The 19,832-nt window shown below is 32.8% G+C and overlaps 1 protein-coding gene across 1 annotated transcript in view; it reads left to right on the top strand.

Annotated features, from left to right (window-relative positions):
- Positions 1–19,832, top strand: part of LOC124365113 (protein RRP5 homolog) — a 47,677-nt gene that overhangs the window by 440 nt on the left and 27,405 nt on the right. Inside the window, 6 exon segments of the mRNA XM_046821057.1 lie at positions 8,152–8,240; positions 9,127–9,267; positions 13,091–13,258; positions 14,148–14,442; positions 17,106–17,272; positions 17,764–18,009. Coding sequence (XP_046677013.1) covers positions 8,157–8,240; positions 9,127–9,267; positions 13,091–13,258; positions 14,148–14,442; positions 17,106–17,272; positions 17,764–18,009 — 1,101 coding nt within the window. The 5' untranslated portion in view covers positions 8,152–8,156.

Genomic DNA, 19,832 nt, shown 5'->3' with positions numbered 1-19,832 from the left:
TTTATGTAATACCAGGTACATAGTCTTATTACCTTTCGCTACATTGTGCACTTCTTACTCAATTATACTTGATTTGGGTAGGGTACCTATGATAAACGGATCCGGCTTTTTATATCGAATTTGGCAAACGATATTACTTAATCATAACCATCGATACTAATTAATTATTTTGAACTATTAACTTAAATAATCTATATCAACAGCTGTAAACACTCTAAAATAATTTACACATAGGATAATATTTCAATTTTACATAAGTCATTGTGATTATTAAAAATGGCAGTGAATTTTAGAAAACTACACGACGTTGTTTTTTCGTGGCTTCCACATGTTGCACTCGTACCGAAAAACCCCATTATGTGAAATTTGTGAGAAAGAAACAACTGTAACTGTGAGAGGAGTAAATATGGTCGTCTTCAGTTTTCCTAATTTTGGTTATAATAATTTGTTTGATCACTGTAAATATTAAATTCATATTTAAATTAAATACGTATGATTGTTATTGAGGACTATCTAGGTCAAAATCAAAATCAAAATGCTTTATTGCCACAACACATTATACAGAAATGTATGACATCGTCACAATACAATACATTGCAAAGCTTTTACTTAAGTAAGATATTCATGTACATTAATTCAGACTATTTTAAGGGCTTACAGTGATCAATGAATTCATTTACAGAGTAAATACTAATATCTAATAAAAAGGATTTAATCTCTCTTTTAAAACATGAAACAGATAAACTTTTCAAGCGCTCAGGTAGTAAATTAAACAACTTGATTCCTATTTCAAAAGGGCTATTGATTGTTCTTTGGAAATTACATTGACTAATTCTGAAATGGCTATTGTATCTTGTGTTATGCTCATGAACATGACTATTTGTAAGCAGACTATGGGAATACATTTTTTACATACATTAAACACTGCAGTATAAATAAAGAAGGTACAGTAAGTATTCTTAATTTTCTAAATAAAGGTTTACAATGTGTTTTCACACAAACGTTACATATAACCCTTATTGCCCTCTTTTGTAAAATCAATAACTTGTTGGCATGACTATCATTTCCCCACACAACTGTAGCATAAGACAAGTGGCTCTGAATATGAGAAAAATAAACTAATAATAATACTTGTAGATTCACAATAAGTTTTTAACCTCCTAAGCATAAAAATACCTTTAGAAACTTTACTACACAAAAAATCAACATGAGCATTCCATTTTAAATTAGACTGGACAATAACACCTAAAAACTTTACATTTTGCACATTTTGACAGTTACTTAAACTAAAATTCAGATTTTGAGTTTTATCTCGATTCAAACAAAGTATGTTAGCTGAAGTCCAATCTTCAATGACTAAATTACATTCATCGGAAAGACTATTGACTAGATTATGGTTACAACAAGAGATCTGAAGGGCCAAATCATCGGCGTACATAAAAGTAGTTACAAGCTTGTTTATAATTGCAGCGGATAGGTCATTAACATAGATTATAAACATTGTGGGTCCTAGAATTGAACCTTGCGGTACACCTGTCATCACAGGTAGATAAGAAGAAAATTTGCCATTATAATACACAGTTTTTGAAGCCTATCAGATAAATAGGATCTAAAAAAGTTTAACTGCTCTTACATCAAAACCGTAATATTCTAGCTTATCTACCAGTACACAATGTGAAATAGTGTCAAAAGCCTTTGACATATCGTAAAATCTGCCTAAGACATTATTTTTATCATCTAGACTATAAATACATTTTTTCATAAAATCAGTGATGGCAGAAATTGTACTTTTGTTGGTCCTAAAACCATACTTTTATATCGATTGATAGTCTAGGATTTGAAATGCGAATATTAGGTATCGATGACTATATTCTTCGATATAAAAAACCAGGTTCGCTTATCGTACTGTACCCCTTGATTTTCCGCACACTTCAATCAAGAAAAATTCTCACAGAAGTGGGTTGTCATCCGTATTTTTTAAAGTCCAGAAGCTGTATATTTTTTGTCCTTGCTCGTGGTTAAGTATGGATTGGAGGGCCGCTTGTTATAATTGAATTCTCATAATGTTGTGCAGAAGAGGTTTGCTCAAGTTGGCCATTTTCAAACAATGTTACGTCCAAGACCGAAGAAGCTCACAGCTAAGGGCTGCAGTATAATAAGCGGCCAACACTCGAATGATTGATATACATAATTATCGAATCATCGATATTCGTGGGTAAAGAATCCTCGATATCTGCTTAAACCAAATTAACAAAATGCGGTATAAGTAGATTTAGATTACGTTATTGTAAATATACTGCTAGTGGTACTAAAGTTAAAGATAACCTTTACAAATACTCACGGTATCTGGCCTTGACTTTGGTACTATCTAGAGGTATGTTTTTTCTTACCAGAAGTGCTTAGTGGCGCTGACACACCATCGAAATCAGCACTGATGGCCAGGAGCATTTCCAACAGTACTCTCTCGACCTCTGATCACGTCCAGATTGCCCAAAATCTCCAACCCCAGATCACGTTGAACAATCTAGAATGTGATGTAAGGTCGGTAAAGGGTCAATCCATTTCTAATCAATCACCCAATGAGTGTTATTCAACATTTTTAACTTTCCTGATTCTTTTATCATGGATTCTCTATTAACAAAAACTCCAATTGAAAAAAGTACAAGCCATATTAAAATGGTGATTTGGTTAATTTCATAAAAAAGAAAAGGGTTTGCAAAAATTTAATTGCAAAGTAATATTTAAAGACATTAGAATAAGTTTTAAAAAGTAGCCTCTGCAGTGTGTTCAGCATGAAATTACCTTCAAAAGACACTACTGACTTGAAATGGATTGACCCGAAAGTACTGATCGGAAATGCCCCTGGGCAATAGTACGGGCTTTGATGGCACCATTCGGCCAGCCATTATAAAACAGTTACTTTATTAAAAAAAAAAAACACTCCTTAATGCTGGTAATTCATAATAATGTAATTAAAATTAGCTTGAATACAAATTTCTTTGAATGAAATTAGCACAAATGATTATTAACTCATTTCATTTCACAGAATACAATGCCCACAAAGTATGTGGTAATTGTGGTATTGGAGTCAGATTTTCCGGCATAAAATGTACTGTTCTCTGTAAAAAATGGTATCATGCAGGATGTCAGAATATCATAGAAAAGGACCTCAAAAAGTGGTCAACTCAAAAAATTGGAATATGGCGATGCACAAACAGTTTTGGCAGACAAAACATTCACACCTATTGACCCAAGAATTGACTGACTCACTTTCCTAAATAGCTCAGACACCATTGAAGATCTGAAAAATAGTCTTAATTTACTAGATAACTCAAGCAGTCAAGAAGACAAACTGGAAATGGCTGCAAAAATAGGGTCTTCTGCGTTAGTAGAGGAAAATGAGCTCTTAAAAGAAGAAATATTCAATCTAAGGACAAAACTAAGTATTATTGGAGGACAAATTTGAGGAACTTGAGAATGAAAGATAAGAAACACCTAGATAAAGTTAGAAAAACCTGTTACAAGCTGAACGCAGACATTCAAACTCAACTGACTAAAGAGAAAAACCCTTCACCTAGAAGCGCAAAGCATCTACGAGGAAACATGACCTCAAACTAAGTCATTTAATTGATGGTTATGTTAAGAAAATAACAGAGCTTGAAAAAAACTATTTCTGCACTGAAAAATAAAATAAAAAATCAAGACACTAAAAACCAAGACTTTTCAAAATTCCGCAACTCAAACCTCCCCCACTACTGAAGTTAATTGACAGTCCCACTTTCCTGCTATTAGGAATGTCTGACATCAAAACAAAACTTGACCGGTTGGAGACAGCTATTAACACCCTAACCTCAGGAGTACAGTCAAACCTGCCAACAAAAACTGATAGAACACAGCTCATCCCTGACTTCAGGAGACAGCCAAACCTGCAAAGAAAAACTGACAGATACATTGACAGAATACAGCTCATCCCCGACATCAGGAGACAGCCAAACCTGCAAGGAAAAACTGACTAATACTTTGACAGGATGCAGCAGCAAACTGCAAAGGCATAAAAATTCAGGGAATGCCAACCCCCCTGTACAAAGAATTTAACCTAACTACCACAAAAAAAAGAACATACACCCCCAGGTAGTTAGAAGCAAAAAGGCAAATGTTTTTAGTGTCTCCCTTAAAGTGGCAAAAGCTGCTGAAAAATCAAATGCCCAGAGGCTCGAAAAACCAGCCAAGTTAAGTTCAAAAATGAGCTTGAGAAACTCTCACCTCTAAATGCAAAGTTAAAGAGAAGTGAGGAAAGTTTATGAGGACTTCTTTCTAAAAAATATTGCTTTTTCTTCAAGAAGCATATGAGGACACACTACGGTTATGCTGGGACTACAGATGATCCATCACAGATAAACCAAATATCTCTGCACACAAACTATTTTTGACGACAGTTTGCCCGACAGTATCGTGCTCCCTGCAAATCACACTGCTTCCACAGACAACAGTCCAACAACTTGCACAGAGAACACTTTTTTAGAGGAAGGAACACGACAAGAGAATATAATGGAATGAAACAAAAAACCCAGGATCAAATCTCAATAGCTCACCAAAATATAGATGGCCTAAAAAACAAAATAGAAAAGACTGACACACTTCCTCCACAAGTACAATCCATACATAATAATTCTAACAGAACATGGGCTAAATAGTGATCCACTTGAAGAACACCAGGATACCTGAATACGAATTCATCGGAGGCTTCTCCAGAACTCACCACAGGAAGGGAGAGGAGTTGCTGTATTTGTTAGCTTTAAACTAAAAAATACAATCAGCATAGTATCCATCTCTGACATATCATCTGAGCTATCGTGTGAAGCCATTTTTACTAAAGATAACATTTAGAAAATCCAACTTTTACTTAATGGGAATCTACAGATCACCACACAGCAGGCTAGAAAACTCACTGGATGCATTATCAGCTGAACTGGACAAAATACACTGTATAAACAATCCAATAGTCATTATGGGGTGATATTAATGTGGACAACTTGACGAACAATAATGACAACCAAACCTTGACAGATGCCCTAGAAGGATACAACATAAAAAGACTAGAACTGCCTCCCACACGAATTACACATCATAGCCAGACATCTATTGATTGTATCTGTACAAATCTGAACGAGGACCATCATCATATGAAGTAATCAGCTCAGGACTATCTGACCACACTACAGCACAAATCTGCTACATCAAGACAGACTTACAAAATGAACAATACAGCAAAATCCAAAAAAAGACTAATCAATCACAATACAATAGAGGAAGTGAGGAAAATCCTAGCCTCCCAAGACTGGGTCACAAATTACTCAAAAAACAGACACAGAAACAGCTTTTTTCAGCCTTTAACCAGCGTTATGAAATACGCGAATGGACATATCTTGCCCACATAAAAACTTTTAAATTAAAAAACCAATCACGCAAAAAAAGAGTATGGGATACTGAAAGTGAGACACTACGAAAATCATATTTGGAAGCCTTGAACATAGAAATACTTACTGGAGATGTAAATTGATAAAAGGGAAACAGCAACTAGGAAGAAGATGTATGATCTTAAGCTAAAAGAACTTAAGAAGAAGAAGCAAAATGCGGAATTCATAGAGCAGGCTGACAATAAATCAAAAGCTGTCTGGAGGGTAATCAACTCTGAAAGAAAACAAAACACCACACAACCATAATTCCAGCAAGTTTCATTGTTGAAGGTGAATTACACAATTCTCCCAATAACATTGCCAATCAATTTTTTTCCAGAATAGCAGAAAAGACACTTGTCAAAAATAAAACACTGAATCAAAATCCTACACCAGCAAATGTTATTCAGGCTCACTTTGTTTACTAACTTGCAGCACCACAACACTACTGAAGAAGAAATAGGAACAATTATTGACTCCATGAAAGCTAAAATATCTGCTGGAGAGGACGACATTTCTTCAAAGCTAATTAAACATTGTAAAAGTGAACTTTTAACCCCACTGACAACTCTTATAAACAAATCTCTGGACGAAGGAATTTTCCCTAACAGTCTAAAAGTGGCTAAAGTCTATCCCAAGTACAAAAGTGGCCAAATCAATGACGCTGTTATACTATCGACCACATATCTCTGATATCAAATTTTTCTAAGATCCTAGAGCGAGTAATATTGAACAGACTTATAGCACATCTGCAGCAACACAACCTCCTGACCTCTAGACAACATGGATTTATCAAGAACAGATCAACAACAACTGCAGTAGTACAACTAATTGAGTACATTATTGATAAACTAGACCAGGGAATGTGTTGCAAACAAGTGTCATGCTCGATTTCAGCAAGGCATTCGACTGCCTGGACCACAACCTGTTAAATTGGAAAGCTCAAGGCACTTGGGATAATTGGAAAAGAAGCCAGCTGGTTCACAAGTTATCTCAGCGATAGGAAAACAATTGGTTGAGCTCAGCTACAAGGATAACAACACCCTTCTCACAGTAAAATCTGAAACCCCTCCCAATGAAAAGAGGAGTGCCACAAGGATCTGTCCTTGGCCCTGTACTTTATATACTCCTCACCAATGATTTTCCAAGTTACCTTTCAGAGTTTTGTGAGACAGTGATGTTTGCTGATGACACAGCACTACTTGTTGCCACCAAAAAATCGACAAGAGCTTGAAATAAACTCCTATGTGGCATACAGCATGGCAAAACAGTACTGCCTTCAAAATGATCTGGTCCTGAATGAAAGTAAAACCTATCAACTGATATACACATCACTTCCCAATGACTACCAAGGCCTTCCAGAATTAACAACACTAAACTCAAATAAATATCTAAGGCATAGTCCTTGACAACAATCTCTCATGGACACCTCATGTGACCCAACTTTGTAAAAAACTGAAACATGGGTCTCTATGCTATACGAAGCTAAAGCAGGTCAGTGATAACAGAACAGCCATCATAGCCTACTACTCTTTATTTGAAAAACCCACCTAAGATATGGTTTAGTGGCCTGGGGTGGGACAAGCGCTTCAAACCTCCAAAGAGTATTGGTAATTCAGAAAAAAGCCATAAGAACACTGAAAGGACTAAGACCGCAAGAGACATGTAGAGAAGCCTTCAAGGAGCTCAGGATCTTGACAGTTTACTGCACTCTATATTCTTGAAATAGTAATGCATGCAGTAAAAATAGGCCGAGCCAGATTAGGAGACCACACACCACACATACAAACACAAGGCATAGGCACAACTTCGCACTTGACACTCATCATCTCTGTCTATTCGAGAAGAAACCATCTTATCGAGGAGCTGCCTTCTACAACTGTCTGCCAGAAGAAATGAAGAGAATCCCTGAGAAGAATCTGAAGAGAAGACTCATGGACTGGCTGCTGGAACGAACAATATATACAGTCCAGGAGTTTTTGGATTGGAGAACTCAGCAATGAAGATGAATAATGACGAATTCTGTAACTCTTACTGTACATACTTTTTACCTAATTCGAACTTAACAATTGTAATTCAAATGACACAATCGCTGTACTCAATGTATATGTGAATAAAGATTTGATTTGATTTGATTATGGCTTTCATCAAGTTTTAGAGTAACAACATTGCATGTATTATCTAAAGTGTTAATGGAGATGGAGTGTTTTTTGTTAAATCATGGGAAAAGTGTACAAAAGGATCTAGATTTTCAAACAGACCTTACCCACTATAGAAGATTTACTTAGTGAATACGATTGAAAAATGAGAAGTTGGATGCTGTAACACATTATTTTATTAGGTCTTCTATTCAAGACCAGTGTCCTAAATCATCACAGGCATCTTGATTAAAGCTCCTATAATGTGTTAATTGGCAGAATCATTGACGTCAATTATAGATAGTCTGTCTCACCAAAAATTCAAGTCAGTTTCTCCAGTGGAAGTATCCTGTATTTCATTACATTATGTATATCATGTCAAATTCTGTTTTTGTTATCTAGTTTTCAACTTGCTAGAGTCATAAACTCTTCAGAGAAAGAAATTGCAATTTTATTATTTGTCAATTTAAAATAACTACTAACAAATGGAGCAAGCCCAACAGCCTTGTAATGGTGTATTGTTACAATTAATCAGACATTTATTTCTCGTTTTACAGATACAATGGGTATCCGAAAAGAGGAAGAGTCTTTTCCAAGAGGCAATTCTTTTACAAAAAAACCTGCTCTAAGGAAGACCAATGACTCTGTAAGTAAAATAAATTTTGTGTTGGGCCTATGTGTGTATTTGATGTAATTCTTAATGCTTTAAAACATTGTATTAACTTTTACAAGAAAAATTTGTCTAGTTTATAACCAATAATAATCATTTTTATTCCAGCAAATTCTAATCATATCATTAAAATAGTAGTATTAAATACTAGAATGTTAATTCACTTATTTGGCCATCTACAGTATACCTTGTTCGCACAGTGTGTCAAGATACTTTCAGGTATTAGTACATTAGATTATTTGATTAGATTATATGGACGAGTAAGTAATCAAGTTGTTGATGCTGTGGAGGATTGGCATTGAAAACTGGAAAGCATTTGTTCAGAAGTTAGTATTTCTGATACAGATAAAATGGAATGCCCAGTTGTAGCATTATTGTTTGGCTCCCATCCACATTGTGTATCAAAATTTTGTGATATCTAGTAATGTTGATTCTGATCCCATAATTTGTGTCAACAACCAAAGTATACAGAAAAATTTAGCCAGCACATACAATATATGTGTGACACATGTTGAGTTTAATAATGTGTTTAAGTGTCAGTCACATGTTGTGGATGTTGCAGCCACGTCTGGTTTATGTGTCCACAGTACCTTGGAACATTTTGGATTATGCGTATAGAGGTTTGGCATTAAGAGTTAAAAGTGGTCTGAAAATATTCTAAATTTGTCTAAAGTACCGTAGTTATCAACTGATTTTAAAGAGGGCAAAATAAGCTGTCATCAGATACTTAAAAGAAATACAGGGATCGAGTTTGTAAAATAAAAACAGTAACATAGGTAAGCTTGCAGTGAGGTGATCTACTCGTATATATTATAATGAGATGATATTATTACTCGGACCTTGTGTCTTTATTTTGTTACAGCTATTTAAAAGATACAAGACACCAAAAAAGAAAACAAAGAAGAATACATTTCTTGAAGAGATACAAGACAAAAGCGATGCAAAAAAATTAAAATTATCCATCGACGATGATAAGCAAGTAATAAAACCATTGACATATCAGGTAAGTAAATATTACATTTGTAGTATTAACTTTAAGATACTTTTTCGGGTTGGATATTTGAAACCATGTACGTAGTTTCTAGAAAACCGTCTTTGTTGACAGAAAAGTTTTATGATAGGTTATACAATAGTACAGATTTATAGAGTTAAAGTTCTATTCACATATTTTCTGCAATGTTTATTGTGTTCTATGGTTTGATTGCTTTAATTTCTAGATGGATTTAAATTTATTTGTATTTAGTCATTTTTATGATTGGTTGACATTTTTAATCGACCAACAACAAATGTTATTCTTTTTATCTTTTTTTGATTTCTACCAATTCGTTTTAACAGTTTTTTTTTATAGAGTTGTTATTGTATTATGTTTCTTTTTGTGTCTATAATTGTGTTATTATACTGTGTTATTGTGTTGTGCATACACTAGTAATTACCCGTAACTTCACACACAATTTCATAGATTTTGCACCTGTACCAGCTCTTCGGGTCCGTGTGAATTATATTTCCGACACCAGTGTTGAATTTGCCTTGTTCCCACAATTAAGAAAATACGTTAAAAAGTTTATATTTTTTGCCATTGTAATTTACTTTGTTCTTAGTACGTTTTGTTCCATAGTTATTTTGCCATGTTTCCCGATCAAGAAAATATGTCACAGATCAGAGAAGCCTGCTTCTGTCAAAAGAGAACTAACATGTTTTTATATCAGTATTTAAATTTATAGTAACAGTTACATAGTAACTTACATAGTAACTTTATATCTAATATTTAATATTTGATCAAAAATCTACAGTTAAAAGTACATTAACAATGACAGTACGCATTAGTTTCTTTATAAACTGAAAAATATTTGAAATATTTTATAACACATTCTAGTGAACTTTCGTCTAGCATAGTTGTTGCCCACTGCTTCAAAGAGAGTCTTTTCTTAGTCAAATTTTGAAACTTATATTTAGGACATTTTCAGTACAATCATTTGAATAGTTTATGCTTGAAAGCAAAAAACAAACAAAGGCACTTTCACATTTATAATATTACAGTAGAACCCCTCATATCCGGCCTCGGTTTTACCGCACCTCGGTTTATCCGGCCACTTCCCGGATGCCAATATCGAAATTTATTTACCACGGCTTGCAGACGCGCAGTTGCTCGCACTAGTCTCCCACGACTCTTGCGTTATTTTGGTGTATCTATTTGTTTACATTTTCCTGTGTTGTCCTCAGTTGAGCTAATAGGTTTAACCTGTAAACAGTTCGTTGATTATTTCCAGTGCGGTTAGTACAGTACAGTACAATTGTATTGTTTCGTCAAGTGCTGTGTACTTTAGGTTGGTTTATCCGGCCGAATCATTATCCGGCCAGGGGCTCGGTCCCGTGGTGGCCAGATATGAGGGGTTCTACTGTATTAGGATTCTGATGTCATTTGAAGATATCGCCAATAAAGTACCTAAGGTGAAAACTGACACATTAATATGATATTTTATGGCTGGTTTTAGTGCAGTATTTTTATACACTGAACAGGAATATTAGTTATATTTGTCTAGAAACATTTTTATATGTCTTGGAGATGACTTTGTATATTACTTTAAAATTATTGTAAAAAAGTTTAACAATGAGGAAATTCTTTGACATTTTTATTGAAGTGCATATGTAGTTCTTCAATAATCTGACACAATTAAGACCAGACTTGTGTCGAATCAGTAAAAAAAACCAGATTACTGGAGCTAATTGAAAAACAGGTTTAAATTACACCATAGAAAGTATTGTTACTCAAAAAGTAAATTCTTACCATAAAGATGTACAACAGAGTCTTAAAATAAAAAAAAATTAGTACATGGTATAAATGTCATTCTTTCTTTCGAAACTTATCGGCCTGGAGCACTAACTTTAGCCTTATGCACAAGTGTTCTTTTTTTTTTTAGGTAAAAGCCACCAAAAGTCCACTTTCGTCGGCATTGTACACCTGGTCTGGACCAAGTTTCAAATCACTGACAACTTTTAGAAAGTCTTGTTCATAAGACTCAACTGCTGATTCATAAAAAAATAGTAATAAAATGCTGATTCGAATATTTGATAATATTTCAAACCACAAATAAAGTCACAATACAGAACAACCTCACTGTGTTACTATCATTAAATATACAGTTGTACACAATTTATCAACTTGACACACTACAAATACTAACCATCAATAAATTATAAATGACACAATAAGCAACAAAATTTTAAAAAATCACCAAAATATCTCGCAAACTTCCTCTATTATAATGTACACTATTAGAAAACAGAAAAACAAAGCTGTTAAATACACTGTTGTTATGAGCTGGGATCGCAAATTGGTGACTATGATGACAACCTGCCTTTGTCTATTGGCCGGATTACTGGGAAGAACGGACTGGCGCAGGGGAACTACTGTAATAATAAAACATAAATAGTTTTATTTTAATGTTTGGAAGATGTACTCTGTTTTGGAAAGTAGAAATAACACTTTTTCTATCTTTATTAACTTCTCAACTGCTAGACACAAACTACAGCTTTATATTTTATTATATTTAAAATAGTAATAAGAAAATTATTACTTTTAACCCTTTGAGTGCCAACGTTCGATTTTACCGGACGTCAAAAGTTGGCCGAAAAGTGCTAACGTCCGATTTTACCAGACGTTCGGGAAAAAGTCACTAAAAATTATAACCTTTAATATTTTCAAATAATATCATATTGAAATGTTTGTGAAGAATCGTTCTTTTCAAAATAAATTGTTATAGTACACTTCCGGTCAAACTTTAAATTATGAAACTCACATATAAACATTTTTGGTTGCCATAGCTACCAGAAACAATGTGACAATAGTTTCTTAAAAGTTGTATAACTTACTCATTATTAAAGATAATAATATAAACTTTTCAAGATTTACAGACAATTGCATACACTTTCCAGTGATATGGACTAAGAAAAGGATATGAATTTTTTGGTCATAATAATTTGGTTGAAAAATGAAATTATAAAATATTTTTGAATTTTTTTTTAGGTAAGTCCATTTTTGGTATTCCTAAATTTAGTGTTATGGTAACTTTGTTATTTTATGTTAATTAAACAGAGTTTTCAGAGAAAAATAAAAAAGAATCATGTTGATAGCTTATTAAATCAACTCACATATAAACATTTTTGGTTGCCATAGCTACCAAAAACAATGTGACAATAGTTTCTTAAAATTTGTATAACTTACTCATTAGTGAAGATAATAATATAAATTTTTCAAGATTTACAGACAATTGCATACACTTTCCAGTGATATGGACTAAGAAAAGGATATGAATTTTTTTGGTCATAATAATTTGGTTGAAAAATGAAATTAAAAAATATTTTTGAATTTTTTTTAGGTATGTCCATTTTTGGTATTCCTAAATTTAGTGTTATGGTAACTTTGTTATTTTATGTTAATTAAACAGAGTTTTCAGAGTAAAATAAAAAAGAATCATGTTAATAGCTTATTAAATAATCGAACTGTGAATTTTTTACTAAAACCTTGCAAAATGTCTGAAAAATACCTGGCACTTTTCAGTATACCCACTCAAAAAATACTTGGCACTCAAAGGGTTAACAAGAATTTTGCTCTATTACAGGTTGGCTTACTTATGTTTTTATTATACAGTAATACCAGAAAAATTATCCTATTTATCTCTATTATGTATCTAGGTAATTTCCAAGTGTAACATGTTCTTGTCAGTTCAGGTGTTGAATTATAAAAATTACAAGCCTATAGTTTGCTATAATTTGCTATAAAAGTTTGTGTCATTCTATCCTAATAAAAGTGAATGCTTGGTCAACAGAGCCTGGAGCAAGGCATGGTGGTCATGGGTCGTATAAGAGAGATCAGTCAGTATCACATGTTCGTCTGTCTGCCGGGTCGGCTCTCAGCCAAAGTATCTGTGGCTGCTATATCCACACCCTACACAGAGAATCTGAAGAAGCTCCAGAATCTGGAATTGACATCTAAGGTAAAATATACATTCAGTTAGTACCTTTCTGATTAATTACAAAATGAATAAACAATGGGGTATATACCTTAGTATGATTTATCTGTAAGTTCTGCTTTGACAATAAGTATGTAATAGTTATTATGCTTGAAGTAAGATTTTTAATTTAAGGAGGTTTTTCTTTTATTTCATAATTATGGCTTATATGTAACTTATAAAATAAGATGTTACCAGCCATAGTTTGGAATTTTTTAAACAGTTGAGCTACTCTCAAGAAAGTTCAAGGAACTGGCTTGAAGTCTAAGCATTTTTTTAAAATTCTAGAAGCGTAACAATATTAATACTTTATGGACTGCCGAAAATCAGCAAAATATGTTAAGCTTTTCAGACTTGAGACAAACATTTTTTTGTCGCATTTTGATGTAAAACTTAGTGTGTAAATTTGCACCAAATAATTTTTTTGGCTGTGTTATGGCTAAAAAATACATGCTGATGGTGCCAACACATAAAACAAATTTTTCTTAAAACATAATCATTAAATTCATGTTTTGAGAGTTTCATTAATACCTCTTATAAATACAGTTTTAAACAGTTTTACATGAGAAATAAATTGGTATGGTTTTGCTCTGATTTTGTGGATATATCCACAAACCATTTGTTACAAACAATAGTATTTAGCAAATATATTTGTATCCACACGTGAAGGGTTAAGAGGTGGTCATAGTAATAAAATTTGCTTCAATAAAGTCATTTTATTACAAACACATTATCTTGATTTGTTATTATAGGTTAACAAATGATAAACAATAATAATTTTTAAACCATAGGTTTCATCATAATTATCTTATCAGTTGAAAAAACACCATATCATTTTTTAATGGGAGGAATCAAATTTTAATAAACTTGGCAGGAGTGTCCACCGCTGACTGACCTGTTCCGAGTGGGCCAAGCTGTGTTGTGCAGTATTCTGGAGGTGAAGCGAGAGGGAGAACTGATGTCGGTGTCTGTGAGTCTGGAACCGAGCCTGGTGAACTCTGAACGCTCGCATTACACACTGCGTACTGGTCAAACCATACAGGCGGCAGTGTGCAGCGAGGAGGACTATGGGTACACACTACATACAGGGGTGGTTGGCCTCACCACGTTCCTGCCGCGTAACAATGCTAGGCGATACGTGGAGACTGTCAACGGAGGCAGGCCTCTAGGTGAGTGCTGTCATTTGGTAGTAATTGAGGTTATTTCTGTGTTGATTTTATTAATTTATATAGCTTATAAATAGTTTTAGAAAATGTGGTTTGTGATGAAATGATACTATATTGAGTCAAATTCTTTGTTGTCTTCAGTAGTTTTTTTCTCTCTATGGAATAATTAATCTTACAGTAAACCATTGAGCAAACAATAACACTATGGCGCTCTTGAGACAACGTCTAGTATTGGAATGTGTGGCTGCTGTATAATAAGCAGCCACTACAACAATCGAGTCATTGACATTTATGATTATTGAATGATCAATTTTTATGAGTATCTAAACCCCAATATTCATGATTATCTGAAACTACCGAAACCAAAATGCTGAACCGCATTACGTTATAGGTATTTCTAATCACAGTATATTTCAGCTGTTTTTAAATATTTTTAAAAGTAATAATTCAATGATGAATATAAAACTGCCTAGGCTATGTATATTTGTAAAATGTAACAAACAAAATAGTGTAACATTTACTACTTGGAAGGATAAACATATACAACACCTTGTGACACAAATGACACATACACATCATCACTGTACTTGCAGTCATTACTCACATTACTCAAAGACCATACACATGAGTTTATTTTGTTTAAACTAATTTTGAACAATAATGTCGGAACAAAATTACTTTATAGACTTTTAACATTGTATTATATTTATTATTAATATATATATATATATATATATAATATATATATATATATATTTAATTTTAGTATAATATAGTGAAGCTATATTTTTATATGTAAAAGAAAGTAGGTATTTAAGATTATAGAAAATAATACTTTAGTTATATTTTTATAACCATACAAAACAAACTCTTTACAAAATGATAGTCAATCTGCAATAATATTTCTGAACGTACTGATGGTGTCAAAGCTACATTAGAAAGTGATGTTCCAACTAAAATATTGTATGGATTGTTAATATACGTTAACCAAACCAAATTTAGAGTGTTAAAAAGTCTAGTGCATCTTTTGTAATGTCTTTTTAATTTTGACTTTTCTTGGAATGAAACATTATTTGATTTCCAGCTTTAATTTTAGTATAATCTCCTCACTACGGACTGATACTTTTGTTTTAAAGGAGCAAGATCAATATCTTTTAGATATCTGAAACCAAACCAAACATTGTTCAGTGTTTAAAAATACATCTAGACATAAAAAGTGCCATATTTATTGCCATTGTTCTTGCAATCATTACTCAGGATGCAAATGATTTTACTTTGTTTGAATTAACTTAATTTTAAACAATAGTGTTATTCTGTAAAATGTTGATTTTACAGCTGGCAATTATTAATTATGAATATCTATAGATGAAATGTTTTTATATTAGAAAGTTTTGGTATTTGTAACCACATCTCTACCATTTCTCATTTGCTCTGGTCAGTCATCATCTATCCATCACCATGACTTGGTTCTCATATAACATGTGTGGATTTTGAACAATAATGTGTGTTGATTATTTCCAATCTAACTCCTTTACACAATAATTTGTTATGAATCATTTCTTTTTTAATCATACATTAAATACAAATTTATATTTTTTAAGTAATAAAAATTTTATTTCTTTTCCTATAACGAAGAAAAAGTTCTAAAGAAAATGAACACATTTTCTTTTGAACTGTATAAATATGTACAGTAACATGACATATCATAATTAAGTAAGAAGTTGTCATACTGGGACTGATATAGTTCTTCTTCATCTTATCATCATAACTTTACAGATTATAAAAATTTGCTAACCTTTTTTATTTACAAATGATGCTATTCTTTTGGTTACGGCAATAAATTAGACTGATGCACACACTGAGTCAAACTTTGTTGCATTGTTGGTTTACTGAAAACAACCTGTTGGTTACAGGTATGATTTCTGTATTATGAGAATGCTGCAAATCTGCAACATTTGTATGGGAATCTCTTCTTTACTGTGCTTATCTTGTTATATTTTACAATTAAAATTGTATGAAACATGTATCTGGACCATATTGACAAAATAATCATCAAATTAAATTTTTGTTTTGTTTTGTATAAATTGTTGAACTTCATGAAACATCTCTGTTTTTATTACACTCTGCTCAGGATCATATTACCCTCATCTTGTTTATCTCATTCATATCTGAGGATTGGCTACTATACAACAAAGTAAATATTCTGTTCCTTTGCCATTGAAAAAGATTCTACTATATTTGGTCTAAATGACACAGTCCTGTACAGAATTTTTTATTAATTAAATGAAGACATTTCTTAGCATATCATATTTTTCAGACAGATGTGCTATAAAAAGAACCTACACCTTTTGATTGTTAGAAAAGTAATATACCATACAGCCAGATCCTTCGATACTCTATTGTATCTGTTTATATTTATTTGTGATACTGATACTTCACTTTAAGTTTGTGTAACCTATACAGTTCAACTAAACGTTTAAGAACTATTGCTAAATAAATTCTTGAAATAGTAATTATTCTTTGTAAGTATTAATATTAATTATAGGCATTATCAACTACTCTCACTAAGACTTGTAACTTAAAATATATCTTTCAGATTACATGATCAATAAAATGTTTTGCCAGTTTTAATTCAAACATCACTACGTTTATCATTGTATTGACAGTTGTCGGAGAAGTATTGAGATGTCTGGTGATGAAGTGCACTATGGGGAAGTCATCAAGTCAAGTGGAAGTGACATTGGATCCACTGGCACTGGCTCGGGCCACACTGACAAATGTCAGCTCTCAGACGCTACAGCCTGGATTCACAGTGCACTGTGTTGTGGAACAGGTAAGAACAGTTCACACTGTATATGTTCTTTATAGCATTTATTGGTCTTCTGGGTCACGGATCATTGGAAGGAATCTCTTTAAGCAAGATAGTATTATGGTACTAAACTATGACAGTGTCACCAGTAATTATCCTATCACTGATGTCCGATGTAGTTACTGACACGGATGCATTGGAGATTGTACATGAAAAATGTATCATTGAAATACAAAATAAGTAGAAAGGCTAAGTTGAAATTCATCTTACCTCATTCTTTGTAAATAAATAGAATTTTCAATAGAGAAAAAAATAACTAATTGTATTTAAATTTAAACAATTTTATATCCACTTTTGTACATGGATAAATTAATATCTTAAATATATTTTTATGAACAAAATATTAAAATAGGAGTAATTAAATCTTAAAAATCCGTATGATTTTTATTTTTAACTAATTTTGGTAACAGACACAGTTATATCAATCCCAATTGTGTAATGTGTAATATTTGTAGGTGATGAAGAGTGGACTGGTCGTGAAAGTGGGGCGGAACAAAGCGTACATAGAGACATCTCAGCTGGAAGAGTGTTGGTCTAGACCAAACGACTACAAGACTGAGTCCGAACTGAAGGCCACTGTCTTGTATATCTGTCCACACTCAGACTTCCAGCTGTCGGCTAATCCGATGTATCTCACTCTCAAGAACATGAATACGTGTGTCACACCTAGGATTGCGCTTGGGGCAGTTATTGACAGCCAGGTAAGGAAGCAATATTTACCAAACCAGTTTTCATATCTTGAAAATAACAATATCTACTTGTAAATGGCATTTTTTTTTAAATAGTAGAAAAAACACATTTTATTGCAGATTATAAAAACAATTTACATTAATGGATTTACAATAATAAGTGAAATGTAAAAATCACTATAGGGAATGGTAAGAAGAGCTGTTAAATATCGCAATACAAATGTTTATATCTTGCATTGGAGTTATTAATGAAGTCTTGATGCAGAAATGTTGAGGTTTTTCAGTTTCAAGCAGTGGTGAATACAGATCATTATTCTGGGGAGAGCCAACAGACTGGGTGATTTAGGAAGTATAAAATAGCTTCCAAAAATAGGGGCTTGGAAATCTTCCCCGGGAAATCTTAAGCTTTAAGACCTCGTATATGTGTTCTAGGTCAGAACACAATTTTGTAGGGGAATTGGCTTGAGTTGCCTGAGCTCTATATGTATGCCCATGGTTCCAAAATGTTCTGCGTAAAATTGTGTCTCAATGTTTGAACTGTTTCGGAAGTTGTGCTCATAGTGTGTACTGAATATTATGGCTGAGATGTACTGAACCAAACCATTACTGTAGCCAGTGTTTTATTTACTTTACTCGAGCATGTGGTAAAGGTGATGATTTCTCATGCTAAATTGTAACTTGTGATAAAACATAGGTAGCTTCATGTTACACCCAAATCTAAACAGCAATGTATGGAATGGAGGTATTCAACATCACTCCAAGAATTAAAGTTCAAACAATTTTTTCATTGATTTTTATCTCAGGATGATATTAGAAACTTTGGGACTAAAGCGTACTCAGTAAAAAAGATGAAATGAAATGAAAAATTACTTGATTATGAAGCATAGTACGGGCTGTTTTAGCCCTCTCTTCCACTCAACCTTAAATCCAAAAGAATGTGAAATATAGTTTTCCTTCAAGATTATGCCCACCCAGATGCATTTACTTGAATCCAATATCTCGTCTTGTCATTTATTTGGGATCAAATCCATTACACTCCATATAGTCCTAACCTAGAGCCCAGTGAGTACTACTTCATTCATTATTGTGAAAGCATCTAAGCAATTGGTGCTGGGACAATTGAGTAAAAATAACCTCTGTACTTTGATTGGTTAATCAGCTGGCAGAATTATATTATGATGACTGGAATTAAAATCTAGTTCCATAATAAGATAAATGCCTTAATATTGATGAATATTGTTATAAATAAATGTATTGTATTAATGAATGTGTATTCAATTCTAAAACTTTCTTTCACATATAAAAGAAACATGTAAGAATGCTATGTTTAGAAATATTGGGCTCGGAAGGTATCAAACAGTATATCTTGTACTTATATTTTGAACGTTAAAATTCAAAATTAAATTAGTTTATCAACACAATGAAACTACAATAGTTTTCTGAGCATGCCAACAAGTTTTTTTTAATGCATGACAAGTACTATAAATTGCAAATTTTCAATAATATTACAAATTTAATATTTCATTTTAAAAATTCTATGGGCTACACTTGTTTAAACAGTCTCAGAGCTGAAAGTAACAAGTGTCTACCAATCACTGAAAATTACTTCCAAATTGACAGTCTCTCAATCTTTTGATTTTTAACTGGACTTTTTATAAGAGTGTTTAACTTTGAATAATGGCTTCCATAATAACAACTCTAGTGACAAATGATTGGTTTTGATGTAATAAACTTGCCAGTGATATTTTAAAAATTGAAAGCCATTCAAAAATAATTTTAAATTGATGACTTTTTCTTGCTGCAATACAATACTTGGCTGGAGCAGTATCAAATCT

The sequence above is a fragment of the Homalodisca vitripennis genome, chromosome 6 (assembly GCF_021130785.1).
Source record: "Homalodisca vitripennis isolate AUS2020 chromosome 6, UT_GWSS_2.1, whole genome shotgun sequence".
Taxonomy (NCBI): domain Eukaryota; kingdom Metazoa; phylum Arthropoda; class Insecta; order Hemiptera; family Cicadellidae; genus Homalodisca; species Homalodisca vitripennis.
Note: the sequence above shows the minus strand (reverse complement) of the source record. Positions and strands in the feature narration are given on the sequence as shown.